The 15,190-nt window shown below is 41.0% G+C and overlaps 1 protein-coding gene and 1 long non-coding RNA gene across 8 annotated transcripts in view; one reads left to right on the forward strand and one right to left on the reverse strand.

Annotated features, from left to right (window-relative positions):
* Window positions 1-15,046, forward strand: part of LOC140911364 (uncharacterized) — a 39,168-nt gene extending 24,122 nt beyond the window's left edge. The window contains exon 3 of the long non-coding RNA XR_012158917.1: window positions 12,383-15,046. This is a non-coding gene — a long non-coding RNA (uncharacterized lncRNA). The remainder of the gene's footprint in view (window positions 1-12,382) is intronic.
* HMGCR (3-hydroxy-3-methylglutaryl-CoA reductase) overlaps window positions 1-15,190 on the reverse strand; it is a 43,346-nt gene that overhangs the window by 13,188 nt on the left and 14,968 nt on the right. For all 7 annotated transcript variants that reach the window (XM_073344230.1, XM_073344232.1, XM_073344229.1 and 4 more), the window contains exons 7-12: window positions 5,933-6,039; window positions 4,378-4,494; window positions 3,977-4,128; window positions 2,393-2,637; window positions 2,079-2,251; window positions 391-585 (exon numbers count right to left, since the gene is read on the reverse strand). In XM_073344230.1, coding sequence (XP_073200331.1) covers window positions 391-585; window positions 2,079-2,251; window positions 2,393-2,637; window positions 3,977-4,128; window positions 4,378-4,494; window positions 5,933-6,039 — 989 coding nt within the window. The remainder of the gene's footprint in view (window positions 1-390; window positions 586-2,078; window positions 2,252-2,392; window positions 2,638-3,976; window positions 4,129-4,377; window positions 4,495-5,932; window positions 6,040-15,190) is intronic.

Raw genomic sequence — 15,190 nt, forward strand, 5'->3', positions numbered from 1 at the left:
AACTCATGTTTCCACTCATCCCAGTAAACTCAGCTGTGGTATTATCAAAGCCCTAAATTTACTGAGATTAGGGAACTCTATACATTAATACAGAATTGTCCTTTTTGATCATGCTACAAAACTGATCTGGACTCTTAAGTTTTCATTTCAAAAAATTAAGTATCCAGATCTTATGTCTGTGAGAACTTTCAGATGTGAACTGAATGAATACCCATGCAGACTGTGTTTGTATGAAGACAGATTGAAACTATAATTGACAGCTTTGTCTTAATTCTTTGGAAGTGGTGTACATGAATTATAATTTTGAGAAGAATTTGGGGAAAACATACAAAAGGAGTCACCTTAAAATTTAAAAATTAATTCACTCTTGCTTGTCTCCATTATACTTACCAAAGAATAATTGTAATGCCTGTAAGGAAGATATTGTAAGGCTGATGGTTCAGGGAGCTTCTGAGATAACATCTGTCTGCGAATAGATACACCACGTTCATGAGTTTCCATCAGAGTTTCCAGTTTGTAAGCAGGAATATGCTTAGCATTGACTAGGTTGATGACTTCTGCATCAGTGAGGAATTTTGCACCTTTCTAGAAATTAAAAAAAAAGTTTTGTTTGTGTTTGTACAAACTGCAGTACAACTTTTAATGTTTCCAGTAATATTTCATCTTTCCAGTATGGTAAAGGATACTCGTTACTTCTGCAAATCATACCTAAAGAATCTGTTTCATTATCAACATCAGTAAAATGCAGCATACAAAGAAAATAATTCTAAATGAATTTCTGGTCTGTGTCAATCATGAATCCATATAAACCAAAAGCAAAGAAAACTAACAACCCGCAGCCAGATACCCCAGCTGCAATTTAAACTTCAGAGTGAGGCTTTTACTCATTGTAGTGTAAGTATTTTAGTACATGCTTACCATCAAATAACCTGCAATACCTAGCCCCAAACTAAAAAGTTATGTATAGACTAAAAGTTCCATTACGAAATTTCATTGCTTTTCCAGAGTGAAGGCAGACTCTTACTTTAAACACTACAGGGCACATCCTCAGGTAGCATTAATTATCATAGCTCCACTGAAGTCAAATGCCAGCTGAGGATCTGGCTCTGTGTATTGAACTATCTAAAGAAGACAGATTATGTACAAGTTTATAAATGGAAATTTTTCTGTAAAGTACATATTAGGGATTAGGGGGAAGTCTGGTGGTCTGTAGCAGTGGACCCCAAACTGTAGGGCATGCCCCCTGGGGGGGAAAGGGGGCACAATGTGGGGCCCAAGCCACCCCCCACAGCAGGTGGGGAGGGAGCACCACCCAGCCCTGCTTGGTCCTCAGCTCTGCTCCAGCCCTCCCTCCACCAGCCCCGCCTGCAGCCTAGGCCCCTGGCTTGGCCGTGGCTCTGGCCCCACCTCAGCCCCTTTACCTCTGTCCGCACCTCCCCTCTTTCCCCACCCTCCCCCAGGCCCCAGCTCCTGACCGCAGCTCCTGTGGCGGACATGCAGACCGGGGGGTAGTGCGGGGGGATGGGAGGAGGTGTGATATGAAAAGCTTGGGGACCACTGGTCTGGAGGGAGCATAATACTCTGTCACATGGGGAATCAGAATCAGTAGCCACATAACCTCAGAGATTTCAGCTTGGGAGTGGAGAGTGAAGAAAACTGAGCACCTTATGTTGCTCTCAACCAGCCACCTTTAATAGACGTATGGACTAACACTCTAATTGTTCATGAGCAGGAAAGCTACCATGATATGGAATTTTGGGGGGAAGATATGGTAACAAATCTTTTGTTTACAAAAATGGGCAAAAACTGAATTTTTGGCTGCATGCATTCAAGAAACAGAACGTATACAAATAATTGAAAAGCAGGAATCCACTGGACCAGAAATGATCTCTAAAGTGCATTTTGCAATGGGTGTATACTAAGAGTGTAAGTAAGCCACACTATTTACACATACATTCAATTGTAAGAGCAATACAATCAACTGAAGAATGTATCCACAAACAATGGTTTCACTGTAAAATTTTAAAATACTCCTTAAAATTTTTTGGTTTTGAAACCTTATAGTTCTCTTTTCTTACCTCTGCATTTCCAAGTATACATAAACATTCTTCAGTGGAGCGTGGCTCTTTGGGCAACTCAGTTTCAGGCTCCTTTCTATTAAGGAGTGAAGAAGTTTCCGTAGGGATGCAGCTACCAACCACAAATGTAGCCTTGGCTGATGGCTCTCCTAATGCAGGTTTTATTACTTCAACTGCATAAACACAAATTAAAATAGGAATTTAGATTACAAAAATCTCAAACAGACTACAGTTTTTTGGTTGCAAAATAGCCCCACCATTGGATCCTTCAGGAGCAGCCCCAGTACCTAAGATACCCAAAGCATATATATTACCTTTTCTCTCTTTGGAAATTACAGACTCTTCTACAGTGCTGGATTTCTGATTATTTTTTACAAGTCCAGATTGTTTTCTGCAGCAGTTATCAGGAATCTTTTTCTGAACTATCAAGGGAGATGTTATGGGGTTCTTCAGTGAGAGTGTGGACTCCGTCTCTGTCTGTTCAAAGAAGATGTATTTCACAGCAAGAAGAAGAGCTAAACCAAGAGTGATTACTTGCTCAATGTCCAAACTGGCCATTCTGAAGGAGGATCAAACAAGAAGTAAAGTTAAGTGTGTTTTGAGTATATAAAAAATGTTTGTTTATCACTATAAACTCACACTGCTTTAACAAACAAGCAAGACATGCAAGCTAATACCTAACAAGAAACTGCTACAAAGCTAACCAGCAATGTTTATATAATCTTGTGTATATAGCTACATTTGATAAAATGTATCACTGGGACATCCATTTGCTTTAACAAGAGCAATATGTTGATCATAATTTATGCAGTTATTAGAATCTCAATCACTCTACCCCCTTTGTAACAGATAATTTAAGTAAGTTACTTTAGATAAGAAACAGCACGGCAGTTCAGCATGTTTGAAGAAAAGCCGTGAAACATCTCTCACTAAATATTTACTAAACCACAGTGAACAGCAATTCTTATGTTGAAACCCTAGCAAAGAGAAATGTAATACCAAATCGCTCAGAAGGCATGTGCCATTCAACAGCTAAATCACTGATTTAACAGTTATTTCCTGGTAAATGTCGTGTGATTCAATTATCATCTCTTGCCATCCGTGGCAGCTATTTTAGTGGATACAGAAATTAAGCCGCTTAAATAGGTAAGGAATCAAGAGATTTAGAGGCTGATTTTCAGAGGTGATAGGAATCCACAGCTCCCACTGACTTTGAGTTGTGAGTTGTCAGAACCTCTGACAATCAAGCCCATAGTAATTTAACATTAGAAAAAAATCACAAGGAAAGAGAACAATGACAAGGACCCTTTTTCCCAGTCCTTGGGGATGGGTGGTGCACATGTGGGAGAAGCTGTGCACGTTCCCAGAGAGAAGGGAAGCTGGTTTGAACACCTGACTAGACTACATCAATTACCATTAAATTCACAATCTCTCCACACAGTCAGCTCCAATTTTCCTCTGCTATGCAATGTGTGTTAAAAGATTTGTTTAACTTAGTAACTGGTATAAAAGACTCATATTTAGGAACTAATTTAAGAAATGAAATCTACTGTAGTACAATCACAAAATTTAAAAATAATGCCGCAGATCCTCAGTCTGCCTAAGCCTGCTTTGAAATACATCAGCAATGGACCTAAGGCAGCATTATGGCATATGAAGAAAGATTGCTAGTCCCTGACCATAGCTAGACTGTGGAGCTTGTACAGGAATGACTATGGAATGCCATGTCACACAAGGATCTCCATATGTAGAAAATCCTACAGTGGCCAAAGCAGATGGGTTTATGGCTGCTTTGCAAAGTACTTTGCCTTACAAAGTAACCTGAAAGCACCAGAGAATAAGCCCCAGTAAGTGGAAGATGCAACAGAATACTTAGAAGGACCAAGATATTCACTCACCTAGACAGGTAAAATTGCCATAGAGAAACATTAGGTTCAATTCTCTTTGGTGCATTTTCATCCATTCCCACTGAATTTTCTGCTGTACTGTTTTGAGCAGATGGTTCTGCTATCCAGCGACTGTGAGCATGAACAAGAACCAGACCTAGAGACTTAAAAAGGAAAGAGAGAGAGAAGAGTGAAACCTGTTTCCAGATGTAACTGGCCAGCAAATCTAGTAACAAGCAGCAATTTTTTAAAAAAAATATTTTTTTACTTTCCCATGCCCTCCTAGGTTTAAAACTAAAAGCTGCTGTTGACAACAGACAGGGAATATAACTTTACAGTAACTGAGAAATATTTATGCATACATTTAATTATATGGTTGCTTTTCTCTAAAGAAAGGGAAAAACCCCACATACCATAATCATTTTAACCCTCTGCGTTACAGGGTTTGGTTTGTTTTCTTCTTCTTCCAAAACACGGGCAAAATGACTAAGTTGCCATATGGGTCGCCCCTCACGACTTTCACGAGAAAGCTACAACAAAAAACAAAAGATCCTGTTCAGTGCATATATTTGAAGAAACAGAGCAGCAAGCAAACTTTTTAATAGTATGTCACTAGAAAATACAAGAAAACTGTCAACACAAGGAAGCTGTACCAAGTTTAATCTAAGTCAGTTTTTAAACCATGGCAACCACCTATGTTGGGCACTTTCTTTTTGGTTTAAAACTGGCTTGTTTTGGTTTAGCTTACAATGAATCCAAATCAACTTAACCTAAGCCACAATAAGGGTGTCCATACAGCCTTTTGCACTAATTTAACTAAATCATTTAAAAATCACACCTTTAGTTAAATTGGTTAAGCTTTCTCCTGTACACAAGCCTGTAGTTACATCTGATCCACTTAATACCACACTGAAGACTCAGTGGCAATACAGGAACAAAACAGAAAATTTAAGACCCAAGCAGGAGGTTCTCAGCCCAAAATGTTCAAATTTGTATGTCTAAAGTTAAGTCCTTAAATCCATAAAATAAATAAGGCCTTGGTTCACAAAAACCTCCTCATTCAGGAAAATATTTAAGAATGTGCTTTCCTGAATTGGGGCCTGGAAGTGGCTCAATTTTCAGAGAAGCTGAGCATCCACAAATCTCACTGAAGCAAGAGTGAGAGCTGCCCAGCACAAAACAAAATCCATGCCACTTAGGTGCTTAAATACAAATGAAGGAGTAACATTAGGCAACAAATTTTGACTATTTAAATCATATTGCCTGTAAATCAAAAATCCAGAAATCAAGATTAACACTAATACAGACCTCAAAATATGATCTACAGCATTTCCTAGCGTAAGATTGTGCCTGAACTTAATACTGAAAGCTAAAGGACATCATATAAACTGGAATGCTGACCTTTCAAGTTAATTACTGGAACTGTAGTATAAGAAACTGTGTAATTTTCTGCTCTATTCTGCTCCAGAGTTAGTTGTAAAAGGGGATATTACCCAGGACATAATTTATCTCTGTTTTTATGAGAAATTTATTCCTCCAAGCACACATTCATGTTCATTAGATTAGTTCATTACATATGTATACAGGGAATATTCAATTACCTTATTGGTTTAGAAGCTATTGCAGAAGAATAAAGTTGAACACACACAAAAAACAACTACAAGTTTTAAATATTGATAACTGGAAGATTATATACTATTATTATTTTCAACATCTAAAAACAACTGAAGGTGACATGTTTTTGTTCCAGATATACCACAACCATACAAGTTATGACTTTGATTATGATTCCTCTTGAACAAAGAAATAAATGTATAATAGGATATAAATTGTGAAGGCTAAACTTGGGTGCAATACTAAATTGTTATCTCTCAGTTTAAATTAAATAGCTATACAAAGAAAAACAGGACACCACCATTAGGCCAACATGCTCTTATGCTACTGATGCCATCTTGAAACTGGTCTTACCTCTAATACCAAGGACACACATGCTGGAAAGAAAGTCATGAAGACAAAGTAGTTGGCAAGAACAGACATGCAGCCAAAGCAGCACATGATTTCAAGCTGTCGCACTCCTACATTAAAAAGAGGCAAAAACAGTCTTACATTTTGTGCTTACATCTTACACAATTTGCTTTCTTTATGCTGAAAAGGTATCACAATGGTAGCACAACATTAACATGACTTTGTACATCATAAAAGGACTGACTGTCCCATCCCTAGATTGCGAAAAGTGAGCACATTAAGCATTGATGTTGAAATAATTAGGATCTACAAATGCAAGATGAGGACCTACACTGTAAGGTGTACCTTTAAGAATACTACTGTCATCTTATTTAAAGTGTAAATTAGCATTAGTATTTTAAAGCTCTCAATGAAGGACTGGTTCTAAGTTTGCAGGCTTCAGATTGTGACTCCTAATTCATCTGTCTACCAGAAGTTGATTTCAAAGTAAACTTTAATCTGTGATATTTGGGCAGAGGTAGTCTGTCATGTATTTAAGGAGTCAGGAAAAGTATTGATCTGTGGCTACTCTCTTGTAAGCATTGCATATATGAGCAGTTACTGATCTTCCTTCTGAACTTTGCTTTATACTAAAAAAAGTTTTGAAGTGATATTAAATGTTATGAATATTTTCAGAATTAGTCTGCCCCATGAGCATTTCTGTAATTAGAAGAAAACTGAAGTTTTCATTACGTGGTTTTTCCACAGGTATATTTAAATCACACAGAGCTGAAACTTAGAACTACGGGGTTGAGATGGGCAGGTTTAAATATGCTTTCAAGGTTAAAGATGACAGGTCATGAAGAAGATCTCTGTGTAAGCTCAAAACCTTGTCTCTCTCAGCAACAGAAGTTGGTCCAATAAAAGATATTACCTCACCCTGCAGGTCTCAGGGGGGAAAAAAAGTAGTCTTGTGCACTTTTCTGATGTACAAAAGTAGCCGGAAAGGTTTTTCAAACCCATCCCACCAAAATTGTTTTTACATTAGAAATTCAGGTCCTGTCTAGCCTAGAAGCCTCTGTGAGGGCTGGAGAGCTAATGAAATGATGTCATCAACAATAGTAGGAATGAGACCTGAGAAACTGAGAGGAAGGAATTTTTAGTCTGACTGTTTAAACAATGTTTTTGTTAACAAAGAATCATAGAATTTCAGGGTTGGAAGGGACCTCAGGAGGTCATCTAGTCCAACCCCCTGCTCAAAGCAGGACCAATCCCCAACTAAATCATCCCAGCCAGGGCTTTGTGTCTCTCTCTCTCTCTCTCTCTCTCTCTCTCTCTCACACACACACACACACACACACACACACACACACACACACACACACACACACACACACACACACACACACACACACACACACACACACACACACACACACACACACACACACAGTTTCAGACTCTGTTTATACATCATAAAGAAGCACAAAAGTCTTCAAACCAATAAAAACAGCTGAATTATTTACATCTGAAAAGCTCTTACTTTTTACGATTAGTAGCTACATTTCCTAAAACAAAAATCTACAGCGCCAATGAAGATAAAAATTATAGAAAAGAAAAATGTAAGTAGAAGTTTCTTTGCCTGTTTGCAGTTAAAACAGACTAATAATCCCTAGCATGTAATTCATTTTAGAAACATTAGTTCTTACAACAATATGAAGGAGGCAAGTGATAGTTATTTCATACATCTGTACTGAAAGTGTAATAGATTTAAAAAGTTCCACTATAGTGAGAGATTTCAGTTCATCCCAAAATAGTAAGGGAACAGCGTACAAAATAAGATCCCAACCCTGTAAAGTGATCTGTGCAGGAGACCCTTGACCCATGCAGTGTCCTATAAGAATTCAATGGAAATCTACATTTTCCTTTATGTCATCAGCACCTGCAATATTATTCACATCTGTTTTAAGATAACAAAAAGCAAGTACAGTGGAATCACATCATATGCGCATTTAACTTACATAAACTCAACTATATGCGCTAGGCAAAAAAAAAAGAAAAACAACAATTTAAATATTGTAGTGCTGGATATTCCGCCCACCATTCCACTCAATGAGCGTATGCCCCAGAGCGAGCGTGAGATGTGAATCTGCTGTTCCCTCAGTCGGTCTCAGTTCTCACGTGCCTCTCATAGTGTGAGCATCTCACTGCGCTGAGTGTGATTCTAGTGTTTAAAGATACATACTGTATTTTTTGTACAACATGGCCCCTAAACGCAAGCCAACTACTTCATCTGGTGCTCAACCGAAGAAACAGCGATCTGTTCCAATGCTGGAGGAAAAACTGGCTGTGTTGGACTTATTGAGAGACAGTATGTCAGTCTCCAATGTGGTGCGTAAATATGGCCGCAATGAATCTAGCATCCGTGCCATCAAGTTTCGAGAGAGAGAAACTCGTCAAGCCGTGGCATCAAGTTCTCCAATAACTGCTAAGGTGACGAGCCAGGTGTGTGACAGACTTTAGTGAAGACTGAAAAGGCATTAAACTTATGGCTGGAAGACATGAACCATAAACATATGCCCATCGAAGGCAACACTTTGCGAGAAAAAGTTCTTAGCCTCTACGTGCTGTTCAAACCTCCTGCCGAAGAGGGACAGCCTTCTGATGAGAAGGAATTCAAAGCCAGCCAAAGTTGGCTTAACAGTTTTAGGAACCGCTTCAACCTCAAAAACGTGCAGACTACTGGTGAAGCTGCATCTGCCAATGAAGAGGCAGCAAAAGCCTACCCCGAACAATTAAAGAAAATCATAGAAGAAAAGGGCTATCTTCCGGAACAAGTTTTTAATGCTGACGAGACTGGGCTCTTCTGGAAATAAATGCCCAACTGCACTTACACTTCGAAATTAGAAAGACAAGCTCCTGGCTTCAAAGCAGCTAAAGACTGTGTGACTGTGTTGTTTTGTGGCAATGCGGCTGGGTATTTAATAAAGCTGGGCTTGGTCTACAGGGCTGCAAATCCCCATGCCCTAAAAGGCAAAAAAATCTCCTGCCTGTGTTCTGGCAATCAAATAAAAAGGCTTGGGTGACGGCAGCATTATTTCTGGATTGGTTCCACAAGTGTTTCATTCCAGAGGTCAAGTGGTACCTCGAAGAGAAAGGACTTGACTTTAAAGTGTTGCTGATCGTAGACAATGCTCCTGGCCACCCTGCGGCACTCTGGTTTGCGCATAACGATGTTGAAGTCGTCTTTCTCCCCCACAATACCCCCTCCATCCTCCAACCTCTGTTAAGGAAAAGTTAGCACATGTGACTCCATTTTGGTTTGGGGCCCACCATTGTTTAAATGCCAGCACATCATACACCAGGAGGAGTGATCCTTAGATACTGAATCTCTGTGAAAATCCTCCTCCTTGTCTCCAGCCTGCCTTGACTCCCAGTATCTGGTTTTTGTCAGTCTCTAACTCCCTGTCTCTTGGCCTTGATGTGAGGCCTCCCATTCTGATAATAAAAGTTACTGATGCATGGCTTTAGGACCATGCTGTGTAATTAACATACTGGTATAGCACGAGGAATGCACCAAGCAAGGATAGGTGGTAGATAAGACAAGGGTTTGTTTATTGGCTAAGGTTTCCAATGCACGAGGGCAACATGCTTTGCTAAAAAGTATATAACCTTTGTATAATCTGTATTCATGGTCCCCCCTGGCTAGCAGGGGGGCACCACGCTCGAGCGTAATAAACTTAGTGTTTTTTGGGAACTCTGCAGTTGTGGACTTTGTTTCTGTGCCTCAGCCTAGATTCGAACTGTGTGTGTCCTATCAGGTGTAATTCGTAGCATTGGTGTGCGTGTCCTATCAAGTGTAATTCGTAGCATTGGTGTGCGTGTCCTACCAGGTGTAATTCGTAGCATTGGTGTGCGTGTCCTACAAGGTATAATTCGCAGCAGTTGTGTGCGTGTCCTACCAGGTGTAATTCGTAGCATTTGTGTGCGTGTCCTACAAGGTATAATTCGCAGCAGTTGTATGCGTGTCCTACCAGGTGTAATTCGTAACAGTTTTGGCAACCCAGATGGGACTCTAGGCTCGCCCCAACAAGCGAGACTACACTCCTCCTCTCAGACAGCTCCAGCCGGCACAGGGTGAGTTCACCTTTGAGAACTCTGAGGAGGGGGGTGTGTGAGCCGTCGCTTAGGCGATAAGGTGGCACATTTTGTGTTCTTTTGGTAGCCCATTATGGGTTGTGAGCAGAGTATAAGTAAGGGGACCTCTTTGGCTGAAATTCTCGAGAATTGGGGGGAATATTTCTGGCACCTATGGGTTAGGCAGGAAGAAAGCTGTTATTTTATGTAAGGTTGAGTGGCCAACACTAACAACTCAAACATCTGTTGAATGGCCACCGGATGGGTCCTTTGCTGGGGATACATTAACAGTGCTTAGAAGGAGGCTGGAGGACAAAGCTCCAGCCCAGATGAATTATTGGTATGTATGGGACAACTGGGCTTATGTGCATGCGAAAGGACATCCTCTTTCCTCCTCCTTTTCTTATTCATCTCAGGGGTCTCCAGCCCCACTCTGTGCTATGCCTGCTTCTGCCCCTCCTCCGGCTTACCCTCGGCTTTCTGACTTATGCCCGTCACCTCGTTGCTTGCCAATTAGCCGAGCTTTCTGTCCAGGTGACAAGCCTCATGTGGGGAGGACTCGGGTAGCCCTTGTAAGTAAAAATATTTAAGAAAAGAGACCAGGAGGGCTGGTGGCTAGTTAAGAACCCTCCTTGTTAATTTGGTAGTGAAACAAAGCTGGTGCTCATGGAAGGGACAGTTCAGAGGAAAAAAAACAGGATCGGGCCCAAGCGGGCAGGCAACAGATAGAGAGATTGGAAAACAGGTTGGAAACTTGAAGGTCATAGTGAAAAAAGAGGAGTAAATAATTACAGGAATAGAAAACATAAATCCCGGAATAATACTTGGAATGGTAAAATCTAAGTTAATTGGGTGTCGTTTTGGGAAATAAGCAAGTGATTTAAGAAAGGAAAGTAAAAAGTTAACTCTTTAGTTGCTGGAAAGAATTAAGCAGTTGAACTTTGTGAAATACTGGAAAGAAAAAGAATTCTTGGTTTCTTTGCAGCCATTTTGGAAAAAATGGGCCCTTTTCCAAAGAAATGCAATTATACAGTGCTACTTAATTAGTATCTTATTAGGTTCCCAGAGGCTACAATAGGTGATGTCTTCCTTTTCAGGTCGCTGTGTGTTTGACAGCAGGAATTAAAAGTAAAAGGCAATCAAAAGTCTGGTAAAGTTTATTGTGCCCTTTTTAAAGTAAGAATCTTTAACCTGTGGATCCAAAAGCAAGCTGGAAAGCATTTGTTTTAATGTAAATTACCTACCTGATAAGGTAGAGGCCACTGAAACCTGGGCTGCCTATAAAACAAATACAAGAAAATATGGGTAATTCCTCTGTTTTGCCTGCAATTAACAAAGGTATTTGTATAAAAAGGAAATATTTTAAGCAATGACTGACTGCCCAAAAGGGGTAGATCTGTGGGGTTTTTTTGTCTTTCAGAAAATCAGAAAAAAACTGATGCCAGCTGAAAAGCAATTCAACATCTCATGAATTTACTGGCACAATAGGAATTCTGTTCTGTGTTCTATGTCCTGTCTTGTGGTGTTTGTCTTGTGGCCAGAATTGCTGTGTTTAATTTTTCATAGGACAGTTTAGTTTAAAACTAAATAGAAGGGTTAAAATCAAAATGCAGATACTTGTTTTATTCAACTTGGAATACAAAGTGTTTGGATAATATCAAAAAATATGATATACTAAAGTTTAATACATTTGCTTAAGTAAAAAAAAAAAAAAAAAAAAAAAATTCATTGGCCAGATCTTTTAATTGAAAAAATTGTTGTTAAAATTTGCACACCAACAGTCTTTGAAAGCAAGGACATGAAAGGTTAACCCACTCCCCATATTATACATGAAATCCTTCTGGCTACCTCACATTTCTAGCCAGAGGGCTGGGAAGGGAGGAAAGCTATTGGACACCAGAAGTTGTACCAAGTGGACTCCTCAAAAGTGGGTGTGCTTGTCCTGGCTTGTTGCTCCAAAGCTCTGTAATAAAGTCATTTTCCTAGAAGGGTGTATGTGGCATACATTATACAATAAGACTAAAGTGCTGTATAATGGGCAATGTACATGTGTTCCTTTTTAAACAAAGGTGTATAAGTAAAAAGTGAAAGTTTCCTTTGCAGGTTAATAAAAGCCAAGAAGGGGAAAAAAAATAAAACGGAGGACGAGCTAATTCAACGCTGTAACTGGCAGGCTCAGTCCAAAGATAAGACACGGGCCTGCCCAAGGACACTACTCACAGCTAGGATTTGGCTAACAGCCAAGAAAGAGGGGGGCTTAAATGTGCCCAAGCAGCTGTGAGATCTGCAACACACTACCAGACATTAATGAAATGTGTTAGGTCTCTGTATTTACAGGTAAAAGAAGTCCTGCTTCAAGAATCCTGAGCAAACCTGCCATTTGTTAAAACCAGGTGACTGGGTCTACATAAAGGTCCATCAACAAAAGACTACTCTGGCCCCATGCTGAAAAGGCCCTTATTAAGTCCTGCTAACTACCAACACCGCTGTGAAGTGCCAAGGACTGACTGCCTAGACCCATGCTTCTTACTGCAAAAACACCCCTCCACCTCGAGGTGACTTCACTTCGACTACTGATCAGCCTGTCCCTCCTTCTGGGTTTTTTTTCTTTCCTCCTTTTGAACAGCAAAAAAATAACAAGGTGAAGTGCTAGTAACCTCTCCCTTGTCCACTGACAAAGCTAACCTGCATTCAGTATTTGCTAAAAAAAAAAACAAAGCACTACAGGGTGACGTGCTAGTAACCTCTCCCCTGTAGAATGCAAAACCATGACTGTTCCAAAAAAAAAGAAACGCCTGCTCTGCTAAAACCACCAAAATCCAAGGATTCCTGACTGCAAAAGACACTGAGAATTGGCCTTGATGGCAAAGACGGAGCATTGTACATTGGCAGGGAGAAAGCTGCGGAATGTATTCTTGGGAATGTGAAGTAAAGTGGTGGGGTGGGTTTATTCCAGAGGCTGGAACCTGTGCTTGTAGGCAAGTATAAATACCAAAAACGCATTACAGCAACGAACATTACTCCCACCATCTGCCACCACTCCTTTGCAGGTAAAGGTTCCTGGATCCATCATAGCTACGTTAAGTTGGCGCTGGGACCCCCACCTGACCCTGACAAGCCATTGGATGAGCCACTTCACGAATGAACACCACGACCAACCCATGGACTAAGCTTTCCAGCTACTGGGACCTTCACAGCCCACCAGGACTTTTTGTGTTCCTGTTTATTGGACTTACATTGGGGGTAGTGTTTTTTGTATAGTACAGGGGAGGATGTCGACTTTGGTATGGTTTGCCTGGGGGGGGTCCTCTCCCTCTCCAAGTCCAGTACAAGGATGGGAGGGCAATAGCTTCTTGAATTTAACCCATGCTATCAAACAGGGTGTAAATCGAACGCAGTGTTGGATTTGTATTCGTACCCCCACATATTTAGGTCAGGGGGTCCCATGGTAGGGGTACCTATCCCCCTTAATCGAACACTCCAAGCTAAGCTATGGGCAAACACTACATTTAACTGGAATGTTACAATTCAAATATGGTCTATTGATATGGTGGCCCAGAGTAATTATGCTTTATGTGTGTCATGACGTAAGGGCATAGAAAATACAGTTTTTGTAGGGAATTTTGTGGGGTGCCAAGGACACCACCCAAATCAGCTCTGGTGCGGGAGGCCCCTCTACCTACTCCAGAACCCGTGGCCCGTCCCCGAGGGGTCTGGCTGGTATTGGTTATGTAATCACACAGCCTATAAGGTTCTCCCAGCAGGATGGTGTGGTACATGTACCTTAGGGGCTATAGTACCCACCATGACAGTACACCAGAACCTGACCCGGGGAGAGATCCGCAATCTAGTATAGAGGGACCAACGAAGTATTCCTTTAAACCCCCTTTCTTATTGGCCCAAAGGCTTTCACTCCTTTGTGCGTTGGTTTCTGCCATGGTTGGGAGTAAGCGAGCTGAAAAAAAGCTATAGTTAACATTTCAGCTGCTTTGGAACTAATGGCAAATGCTACTGCAGATGCTCTCTCTGCCCTTCAAATTGAAGTCACCCAGCTATCCCAAACTACATTGCAAAACCGCCTAGCCCTGGATTATTTCCTTGCAAATCAGGGCGGGGTTTGTGCTCTGGTCAATTCAAGCTGTTGTGTATTTGTAAATCAGCACCATAGGGTGGAAACTGACATCCACATCCTCAAGCAACAGGCAGCCCTATTCCACCACATCAGCCTCGACACTACCAACCCCGGATTCCAGAAGGTCTGGGACTGGCTCACCTCATGGCTACCGGATGTGGGGACTTGGGGACGGCGTATTTTGTATTTACTTCTTTTTTACTGTTATTGTTTTTGCATTATTTTTTGTATGCCTACAATGCTGCAGTATGTGCTGTCGGCAGTTGCTAACCCTGCAGCGCGGTTACTCAGCCCAAATATAGCTTACTGACATAAAAAAAAAAAAAAAGGGAGGACTGTTAAGGAAAAGTTAGCACATGTGACTCCATTTTGGTTTGGGGCCCACCATTGTTTAAATGCCAGCACATCATACACCAGGAGGAGTGATCCTTAGATACTGAATCCCTGTGAAAATCTTCCTCCTTGTCTCCAGCCTGCCTTGACTCCCAGTATCTGGTTTTTATCAGTCTCTAACTCCCTGTCTCTTGGCCTTGATGTGAGGCCTCCCATTCTGATAATAAAAGTTACTGATGCATGGCTTTAGGACCATGCTGTGTAATTAACATACTGGTATAGCACGAGGAATGCACCAAGCAGGGATAGGTGGTAGATAAGACAAAGGTTTGTTTATTGGCTAAGGTTTCCGATGCACGAGGGCAACATGCTTTGCTAAAAAATATATAACCTTTGTATAATCTGTATTCATGGTCCCCCCCTGGCTAGCAGGGGGGCACCACACTCGAGCGTAATAAACTTAGTGTTTTTTGGGAACTCTGCAGTTGTGGACTTTGTTTCTGTGCCTCAGCCTAGATTCGAACTGTGCGCGTCCTACCAGGTGTAATTCGCAGCATTGGTGTGCGTGTCCTACCAGGTGTAATTCGCAGCATTGGTGTGCGTGTCCTACCAGGTGTAATTCGTAACACCTCTCGAACAAGGCACAATTCACTGGTTTAAGACCACGTACATGAGGCTTA

The sequence above is a fragment of the Lepidochelys kempii genome, chromosome 5 (assembly GCF_965140265.1).
Source record: "Lepidochelys kempii isolate rLepKem1 chromosome 5, rLepKem1.hap2, whole genome shotgun sequence".
NCBI classification, from domain to species: Eukaryota; Metazoa; Chordata; order Testudines; family Cheloniidae; genus Lepidochelys; species Lepidochelys kempii.